The following is a 10,993-nucleotide window of genomic DNA, read 5'->3' as shown; positions in this document are numbered from 1 at the left end:
TGGCCTTAAACCCCTGTAATATTGTGAATAAAACTTTAAATGAACCCAGATCAACAACTTGTGTTCTAATTTCAAATTTTTCAAAGTTAAAAATTACTTAAAAAAAAATTGTTTTAAAAAACAAACATGGTTTTAACCTTACCACCACTTTCAATAACCTTACCACCATTTTCAATATAGAATAACCGCAATTTTGTTGAAAAAGTTTCAGAAGCAACAACACACTGAAATCCATTATGTATGTTTTTAACCTTATCACCAAAAGAATAACCATAATTTTTTTTAAGTTTCAGAAGCAACACAATGAAATCCATTAACATATTTAAATGTCTAACCATTTATTATTTTATATATAATTTTTAAAATCATAATTGTATTTTTTTATATATCATTTTCAGAACCAGAATTTTAATAAAACTGTGAATTTCCAAATTTCACCCCAAATTGAAAAGCAGTGCAGCCAATTTCCAATAGCATTCACACATGTCTACAACTGCCATAACAATTCCTTTTAAACACTATTGAGCAACAATACCTCTGGTGTACATATTCAAAAACATTATTGAGCAACAATACCTCTGCTGTACAAACTTATTGAAAACTGGAGAATATGTTAGATGACAAACTTCTCATAATGTGAAGATCTTTTAACCATGAATACAAGCAGAGGCCCATCCACAGCAACATTTCACTTTTGAGTTTCAGATATAATATCTTTTAACTATGAATACAAGCAGAGGCCCATCTACAGCAACATTTCACTTTTAAGTTCCAGATATAATATCTTATTGTCCTTGCCATTCATATTGAACAGACAGAACTATGAACAAACATGAAACATCTTATTTTACAATACAGATCCCAACTATTTTCCTGGGCGACTTACCGGCCCTCCACACAACTTACAGTGAGAATAAACCAAAATCGCTTTATGCTATACGACAGATATAATCTATCGATTAAACTGCTAAGGTAGGCCTTCACTGATATAGTAGTAGTATCCATTGATTTTTAAGAAAAATACACTGCGATCTACCATGCCTCAAAGGATGAACGCCTCGCGCGCTTAAGCGAAGGGGTTGGGTAGAATTCGTGAGTATCCAGCGACCCAATGTCTGGAACAATACACGCTTCATCGAAGTCGTGAACGGTTGGAATTTCTGCCTTGGATTTCCCTTTGGCAGTAAAGTTGGGCCTCCCTCCTGCAGGTCCGGTTGGACAAAGCTCCGGAACCCTGCAGGCAAAAGCTTCCTCTTGTTCTTGCTGTTGCTCGAACAGTCCCAAATGATCGAGACCATCTACCTCCCAGTCGAACTCTCCCAACCCTTCAGGATCTCCCTGCATAAAAAAAAATACAACTAATTATTATTATTCAATTTTCTTAGTTAGTAACTTATAACTTATTATTATTATTATTATTTAATTTTAAAATCAAAGCCAAAGTAAACACTAAATTAACCAATAAAACCCTTAGTTTATAAAAGAGAAGACCCAATAAAACCCTTAGTTTATAAAAGAGAAGACCCACCTGGACAGCTATGACTGATAAATCTACATACTCTAATCCAACCCTTTAGTTTATGGAAGAGACCCACCTCCACAGCTATGACTGATAAATCTACATACTCTAATCCAACCCTAATAGATTAAGAAACCAAATTGCATTATGAAAATCTCCATTAATAAGAATTTCTGCCTTTGATGCAAAGTCAGAAATTGGCAACAGTTCTAATCCAACCCTAATAGATTAAGAAACCAAATTGCATTATAAAAATCTCCATTAATAAGAATTTCTACCTTTGATTCAAAGTCAGAAATTGGCAACAGTTCGTCCATGGACCAACACGGCTCTCCCAAGGGTATCGATTTGGCCGATGATGAGTGGGTTGAACCCATCCGTGGGGTGGCATGAGTAGGAGCAGTAGGGTTAGAAATAGAGGTCGGCTGTTTGTCAAATTCGCTTGAGCCTGGAGATTCTGATGACAGGGCATTGAGAGCAACCCTAATGCCAGTGGCCAGGAACCTTTGGTGTTTTGCTGCTAATGTGTCGCGAGAATGAACGGACTCATCGCAGTCTTGGCACAGCATAGCACGATCTTCGAGACAGAAAACGATGGCTGCCCTATCCTGTATATCAGACACCAGATAATACCATTAAACCTAAATCAGAAACATAAGATCAGGCAAACACGCTAAATTGATACCCACATACATACAAATTCATCCAAACTTGCACAGCAAATCTAATTTTGGGGGTTGTATGGACTTCAAGATTGCACAGGTGGAGGTTGTATATATCAAATTTGCACATTTCTCAGGTATCTAATTTTGGGGTCTGTATGAACTTCTAGGTTGTACGGGTCAGAAATATATCAGATTGCGAAACCAAGCAATTTCAAGACAGCCAATTCACTCGCAGCTACTCCTAGTAATTTCACTCTAATCAATTCACTTACAACTATACCTATTTGTTCAGGAGAATTGAACATTTAAAACTGTTTGAAGAATTATTGAGCACATTTTCAACATAATCAGAAGGCACGACACGAGAACTGACTACAATCAACTGTTGCTCTAATCAGAAGGCACGACACGAGAACTGACTACAATCAACTATTGCTCTATGCGCAGGTATCGCTGCAATTAAGTTTTAAAAATTCAAGTTTATTAATCAATCATGAAGTGGGATCTTAAGTTTTAAAAATTCAAGTTTATTAATCAATCATGAAGTGGGATCCATTCAAGTTTTATACTTCAAAAGTTTTTTTTTTGGCAAATATAAAAAAGCAACTTTAAATTTCTATTATATCTCTAACTATAAAATAGCAAGTTTATCTATGTATCTCTTTAGTATTCCTTCTCTCCATCTCAACTCTCAAACATGCATTCTCTCTCTTTCTCGCTTCTTTTCCCTTCTCTCTCTTGCCCTTCTCTCCCTCTCACTCTCCTCTCCCTCTTCCCTCCCACTCTCCTCTCTCCTCACTCTTATCCATCTCTCAATTATCACTCCCCCTCTTTCTCTCTCTACCTTTCTCCGTCTATGTCTTTCTTCTTCCCTTCTCTCTTTCCCCCCCTCCAACTCCATCTCTCTCTCTTTCTTCCTCTCTCCCACCTCCCTCTATCTTCCACCCCCCATCACTCTCTCTCTTCCCTCTAACTCTATCACTATCTCCCCCCTCTCTCCCTATCTCTCTCCTCTCCTCTTCCCTCCTCTCTGTATCAATCTCTCCCCATATCTCCCTTTTCTTTCCTCCCTCTCTCTCCCCTCCTCTCTCTGTCTTCCTTCCTCTCTCCCTCTTTCTCCCACCTCCCTCTCTCTCGCTCTCTTTATCTCTCTCTTTGCCCTCGTGCTTTGTCACTATATCCCCCTTCTCTCCCCCCTCTCTCATAACTTTGATTCTATGGTATTGTGTTTAAAACTACCTAAAATAAAAAAACTCAATTGGTTGTAATAATGAAAAACTTAAAACAATCATGCACTATCTTTCTCTATTATTGTTAAGTCAATTTGTTTGTTCACTTGGATCCTTACTTAAGATGAATCTATGCTCGTTCTTAGTAATATTATTTATATTATATATATTTCACATCCTTATATATAAAAGTATTCTCAATTTTTATTTTATTGGAACCTTGATTTAATTTCTATGGGAATCTTTATATCTGGTATTGACAAGCCATGGTATTGTAACAAAGTCTATCTACATGTTAATAATGTCCACTGAATATATATGGTAAAGTAGGTGTGAATTTCTATGGTTAAGAATCATGTCATATTGTTATAAAATATTTTGATTGTGAAAGAAGTTATGGTTTTTGGGCATGTGGTATTGAGAAGCCATGATATAGTAACAAAGCCTATTCACAACTTAATAACAAAATCAAAATATAACAAATTGACTTTAACTTCAATTTTTATTATTAATTGAGCCAACATTTAAATGTTTACTGGTCTTATATTACTTTTAACATTTTATTTATTACTTTTAACTTCTTCTTCTTTTTATTTTTAATGTTTTAATTTTATTTTTAATTTAGTGTTAAATTATGTATTCAGGCTTCTGTGATCTATAATGAGTTAAACAAAGTCTTTCTGTAAAAATCACATAAAAGAAATTTTTGGCGGAAACCAACAACTGTGGTTCATCATCAGGACCAACCAGAGGAGGAGGCAGATCCAAGTTACAAACTGTGTGATTTTGAGTGCCCTAAAATTTTTTAATGATTCTGAATCTATTTCCATGATAAAAAAATATGATTCAAACATTGCTATTACAAAATTTCTTAAAAAATTACGTAGAAAAAAAATGTTACCTCCTATCCTATTCACACGGCCCAGACTTGTGGGCTCCCAATCACGCCTGTCTCTGTCTCTGTCTGTATCTGTTTTAAAGTGAAGTGTTGGCAGACTGAGAACCATAATATCCTTAGTATCTGGCCCTTCTGCACCTACTTTGCAGGTTTAAGTTCAATTTAATTGATGTCTCTTCGTACACCTTCATAATCACAAATCTATCCTCCTCCCTCTGAGCATTAATGGCTCTGTTATAACAGTGCCCTGGGCTCTGACAGTACAGTCCATTTCAAAATTTGTTTTTTATTTAGAGTCTAAGAGATATCTGCAATCCTCCTATAACAATGACAGGTAAATACACCATGCAGTAATCTAATGCCAGCACTAGCATGAACCTATGTAAAGGTTGTTTGACATTATCGCCCTCCTATTTATGCTTGTATGCTTATCTCGAGATCTCATGCTTAAGCTTTATAACCCAATAAAATCTTCATATAGATTAATATGAAGCTGCCTAATACATACATATTCACTCACAACTACACCTATTAAATCCGGAATTGACCATATCCATTGGATTTGGACTTTTAAACGTGTTTTTGTAGAATAGGAAGAAATGAAAAATGCATTCAGAATTGACTGAATTCTATGTGCCTATATAAATATTTTCTTATAATTAATTAAAATAAAATTATTTGGTTTAAGAAGATATTTGTTGAAAATATAAATCTAAACAAAATATTTGATTTTATATTATCTATAAAATAAAATAAAATTTTAAATTTTACATCACATTTTCATAAATAATATAATACATTCTAAATAAATAATATAATACATTCTAAATAGACTTAATAATTAAAAATATGTGTTTCCTCACAGTTACAAGTTCAAACCAAAAACAATAAAACTACATTAAAATACATTACAAGTTCAAACCAAAAACAATAAAACTACATTAAAATACGTTATAACTCTTATATCTAGTGCTACCACAAATAAAACAGGATAAGATAACAAGCACAAAATTTAAATAAAGCAGGATAAGATAATAAACCAATTTAAACACCCACAAAATTTAAATGAAACATAATAAGGACAATACGCCAATTTGAACACCCACAAAATTTAAGATGGTAAAATGCCAGAGATTAAATAATCTATACCTATTTAAAACTACACAAGGGTTTTAACATGTTTTTGGATGTAAAATAATATTATATTTTTAACTAATTTTTATAAATATAAATCTAACTTTTATAAATAAATTTTAAAATTACTATTTATATTAAAAATATAAATAAAATTGAGAATTTATAATTTATATTTAAAATTTTGCAATTTTTTAAAATATAAATATTTTTTTATTTTTTTAAATATAAAAATATTTATTTTAGGATTTTTTTATTATTATTCAAAACTCATTCATCTTTTAAAAAAACAAAACAACTCTAAAGCGATTAATTTATATATTTTTGCATCTTGATTATTAACCTAGTTTTAATCGAAATAATACCGACAAGCCCGTATGCCATAATACAAAATTTACTCATTTGGTTTTTAATATATATATATATATATATATTATTAAGGAAAAATATCCCTTTATATAATTTAATATTTAAAAAAAATATATAAATATAAAATTTTATTATAATATTATAAATTTTATTAACTAATTAGTTGAAGATGGGCCTCATCATTAGTTGAAGATGGGTCTCATGAGTGAAGTAACGTAAGATCAAACCTCACTAAATGGTTACGCCTTATGCTAGAGCAAGGAGACATGGTAAGAGTTGGTGTGGCCCAAGACAGTTCCTCAAGCCACAAGTCAAACCTAGAAGATCACCACACCAAATTGGCTCCCCAAACTACAAATTAAGCCTAGAAAATCGCAGACAGCTTAACTACTTAACAAACAAAAAAAATATTATATATTATTATTAATTAAACCTAAAATCACAGACAACTTAACAACTTAACAAACCAAAAAAAATATTATAAATTATTATTATATTCATAATTTTTTTCACTTTCCCTAACATAAAATTATATTAATAATTTTATAATTTTAAATTAAAATTATGTTAATACCTAACATAAAATTATATTAATAATTTTATAATTTTAAATTAAAATTATGTTAATAACTATTTTCATTTTAATCAAAGTGAAGAGAAAAAAGAGAGAAAAAGAGTCACTCAATACACTGTTCACATGGACTGTAATGCACAGTTTATTCACCTCCTTTTTCCTTTTTTTATTCACCAAACTTTAAACCCAAGCACTTAATATTTATTTTAACCAAAATTAAAGCCATTGTCCTCTCACATAAACTGCAAAACACACTTACAATATTCCAAAATAACGTAATATTATTTATATTGAATTTAATTATATTATTTTCATATAATTAGCCGAAAAACACCAATCTTAGCACTTCAGCCTCACAGAATAAAATAAATTTAAAACCCTAAAATTCATCGAGCTTTTCTGAGAACCAGATTAAAATGCAAAAATATGCAGCATCCAATTTCACCATATCCGTTATAAAAAAATTGAACGCCACTTCATACAAAACTTTATGCCGATGACATGTTTGCACCCACTCTCTTCGTATTCAATTTCGTTAACAGCGGCGAAGCCGCTAACAGACCCTATCAAACCCCTGAGATTCTGAGCCGGAACGTACCTGGCAAATGTCGCAGCGAGAGAGCTTTGGAGAAGTTCCGAGAAGAGGCAATCTCTTGTGTTTGCTGGCAAGCTTGTTGGCCTTGTGGACTTTTATATCACAATCCCTGCACAAAGCAGCCTCGTCTGCACAACATATCACTGAAGCAGCTGCCTGCTCGCAGGCATCGCACTGGATCCGCATGGTAAAACGCAATCCTCTATACTAAAATTAAGCACACTTCCGTACATTAACTTAACCTAAAGCTTCCCAGACCTAAATCCACATTAACCCATCGTGGCAATTCTGGTTGACAAATGTCGCTCTGCATCACAGAGTTCACAAAAAGCAACACAGAGAATTGGGCAGATACAGCGGACTCTGGAGCCGAAAATCTGGGCGGATCTGAAAAATGTTACGGAGACGGAGAACAAAATTTCTTGAAGATAAAGACATGTAAAAGATATTCGCGTGGCTGCGTTGCACTCCTCTTATCTTATCTACATCGCCGAAACGTGTGGGCTCCCTTCTCGTGGCTGTCTCTGTCTATATCTGTTTTAATTTAATGTTTTTGACCAACCGGAGCATCATAATTTTTACAATCTGGTCCTTGCGCCCAAGAAGATTGCAGTCGTTGTGTCTTTTCGTACGCAACCACATTGACAACTCAATCCTTCCACTTTGAGCGATAATGCCTCATTTCCAACATTTCACTCGCATCTCTCCGTTCGTTGCGGTGTGGGCCTTGTATGTATCATGTCAATACTAAAGGAGTTGTCTATAATGCGACTTTTTGAGATTCTGGTGACGGAATCCGGCGGAAGAAATTGAGCTGAAATCATGATTTGTTGCAGTTAAAATGGTTTTTTAACTGCATATTCGGATTCAGCACCCTGAAAAACCCCTGGGACAGTTTCATTGTGCAGAAATTAGTTATCAAACTTGGATTTCCATAAATCACTGCTGGATTTTCACCGGAAAAAATCGCCGTAAAGGCTTTCAAAAAGTCGCGTTAAAGACTACGGCAATACTAAATGCTAGTGCGGCTGCAAGAGGAGTATGGTCAAAGCATAATTGGGCTCTGTTCTCATTTTTCCTTTTTGTTTTTAGTTTTAACTTTAAAAAAATATATAAACTTCATACAAAATAGCTAAACCCTACGTATACTTAAAAAAATAAAAACAAAATTTCATATAAATTAACTCATCTATATAATAAATATTAAAATAATATTTTAATAAACCACTTAGCTTATATATATATATATCATAGAATTTATATTATTTTAAAAGATATAAATTTATAATATTGATAGTTTTTATTGTTTTGTCACTAGGGAAACCCTACTTGTTAGGGCCTCAAGTTGGCATCACGACCAATGGGTGCCCAGGACCAACCACATGCGCGGGAGAGTCAAAAAAACCTAACTCAGGCGACGAGCGTGTTTAACCTAATGCACAATAGTCAGTCGGAGGGGCACACACACATAACCGAGGGGCGAGTTATGGAGGGCATATTTAACCAAAAAAGTGTGATAGACGAGCAGGAGTGCCGTAGTGGTGGGCACCCGCCCATCATGAGGAGCACGACGTGTAGCGGGTGCACGAACGAGTGTGCGACAGGGATGTGGACAGGTATGCGAGGGCATGCGAGGGCGTCGGAGGGCGTCCACCCAAACGAATTGGGTCGGTCGTGTGAGTTGCACGAGTCACACAGGTCGACTGAACAAAATAAGTCACACGGGTCAGCTGAACGAAACGAGTCGGGTCACCCGAGTGGAGCAAACGAGACGGGTCAGCAGGGTGAAGCGAATGGATGGGTCGTTTGAGAAATCATTTGGGAAAACAACCATATACATTGAACGAAGGGAGAATCGTTCAGGCATCCAACCGAGTTCGCAAGGCAAACAATTCTGAGGCGTCGGGGTAGTTCAAGTGAACTGCAGGGCGTGCGAGGGTGCGATAGGGCATGTGCCCACCTAGACGAGCTGAAACGGGTTGTTGAACGAGTTCTGAAACGGGTTTCTAAACGAGTGTTGCACAACATGGGTCATTAGAGGAAATTTCAGCCCAAAAGTGGCCTCCTAAAAAAAAGAAATAGATAAAATATTAAAATAAGATAAATGAATTTTGGAGGGAAAAAACCAAAACTATTTTTTTTTAATTGTATTTTTGGCTTATCTCCTTATTGATTTATCCAAATTTCAAGTGTAGACACTCGTTGGATGTGAAATTAAATTCCACATCCAACAAATACCCATTATGCATACTTTTGAAAAGATGCATATTGATAAAAATTGAAGATACATTAAAAAAGTGTGTTGAACACACTTTTTTAATGTATCTTCAATTTTTATCAATATGCCTCTTCTCAAAAGTATCACTTTTTTAATGTATCTTCAATTTTTATCAATATGCCTCTTCTCAAAAGTATGCATAATGTATCTTCAATTTTTATCAATATGCCTCTTCTCAAAAGTATCACTTTTTTAATGTATCTTCAATTTTTATCAATATGCCTCTTCTCAAAAGTATGCATAATGGGTATTCATTGGATGTGAAATTTAATTTCACATCCAACGAGTGTCTACAATTGAAATTTGGGTAAACCTATAAGGTGATAAGCTAAAAATACAAGTAAAAAAATAACTTTTGTTCTTTTTCCTTTAAAATATTTACATGTGCCTCTTTTTAAATTTAAAGGATTTTGATTGGATTACACATAATGACATGGAAATTACATGAATATTTCATAGGCACTTTTAGGCTAAAATTTCCTCTAATGTTTATGAACAAGTGTTGCACGAGGTTTGTTGAACGGATTTTCTAAACGGATTTGCCAAACGAATTTTGTTGCATGAAACGAGTGAGCTCCACGACCCACGTGGTCTGCATGACACGAGTGAGTTGCATGACCCAGGTGGTCTACACAACATGGGTGAGTTGCACGACCTAGGCTGCACGAAACAGGTGGGCTGCACGAGTTGGGCGTGGGCTAAGAAACGAGTTGAAGGGTCGTTGTTGCACGACGAGAAAGACACATTCAGAAGGCAACACTGTTCAGTAAGATTGGGCAGGCCTGTACAACAGGCTGCACAATTATGTAAACTTTGTAAAAAACTTTTAAAATTTACAAAAGTTGATTTATTTATAATTGGGGTAGACTTATTTGGGGAGTTGCCCCCTCCCTTCATAAATGTGTGTACATTGTTGTTTACTATTGTTTGATGGCATCGCATGTTTATGAAGTAAAATTGAAAAGAAGATAAGTGAACTTGAAAGATTGTTAATTTCGTTGCATACCAAAGAAGTGAACATTGAACAAAAATTTGACTAAGTGTTGGAATAGGCGTAGTCTGAAAGTCCAAGTAGTGGTGAAACAAAAAAGCTAGTCGGTGTCGCACCGTTCTCACGTGTAGATTTTAGTCTCCACTAGTGTGAGGCTGTGACAAATGGTACCAGAGCTCGTTTTGCAGAAAGTGGGCTTTGCAAAAAAAGTATTTGGTCATAGTGCGACATAGGGGAAGTTTGGCAGGGAAAAGGCAGCAGTCAAGGCTGAAACTCAACAATGGAAGAGTGTTGTGAGAGACTTGTGCAAACCTTGTACAGGTTGAATCACATGAAAGAAGAGAAACCAAGGATTCAAGCTGAGCTTAAAGTCTTAGAAGAAAATGTTAAAGGAGAACTTCTTCAACTTGGTTGGGAAATGGGGCAGGATGAAGTTCTTGATTGCAACGAAGAGGAAGAAGAAGTTGTGATATATGATGAAGAATGTGTTGCAGATGTTTCGACGAAAGAGGAGGAACTTGGTGCGATGGCACTTGCCCAAGTTAAACCAGATTCATGCACGGTGCAGACATTGTGGAAGGAGGCACTCACATGGGGAGACCTCATGAAAATGAAGGTATTGTTGTAACATGTGTTTCAATGGAACTTTTGGAAGATGGGCCATATGCAAAGATGGGCAAAGGGAGTATTTGTTTGTCGATGTGATGGGCAGTCTTTCGATGGAAGATTATGATGAGACCT

General features: G+C 35.0%; 1 protein-coding gene across 2 annotated transcripts in view; it reads right to left on the bottom strand.

Moving 5' to 3' along the window:
• Positions 1 to 611: 611 nt before the first annotated feature.
• LOC149197233 (B-box zinc finger protein 25-like) overlaps positions 612 to 10,993 on the bottom strand; it is a 34,129-nt gene continuing 23,747 nt past the window's right edge. The window contains exons 1-3 of one of the 2 annotated variants that reach the window (XM_089405780.1): positions 6,987 to 7,442; positions 1,798 to 2,127; positions 612 to 1,338 (exon numbers count right to left, since the gene is read on the bottom strand). In XM_089405780.1, coding sequence (XP_089261906.1) covers positions 1,033 to 1,338; positions 1,798 to 2,127; positions 6,987 to 7,169 — 819 coding nt within the window. In that variant the 5' untranslated portion in view covers positions 7,170 to 7,442 and the 3' untranslated portion in view covers positions 612 to 1,032. Of the gene's footprint in view, positions 1,339 to 1,797; positions 2,128 to 6,986; positions 7,443 to 10,993 lie in introns of those variants that run through there. The other variant, XM_089405781.1, reaches the window with a different exon arrangement.

Source organism: Pinus tabuliformis, chromosome 2_2 (assembly GCF_031772625.1).
Source record: "Pinus tabuliformis cultivar Carrire ecotype Pingquan chromosome 2_2, CPIR1, whole genome shotgun sequence".
NCBI lineage: Eukaryota > Viridiplantae > Streptophyta > Pinopsida > Pinales > Pinaceae > Pinus > Pinus tabuliformis.
This window is presented reverse-complemented; position numbering and strand designations above follow the sequence as displayed.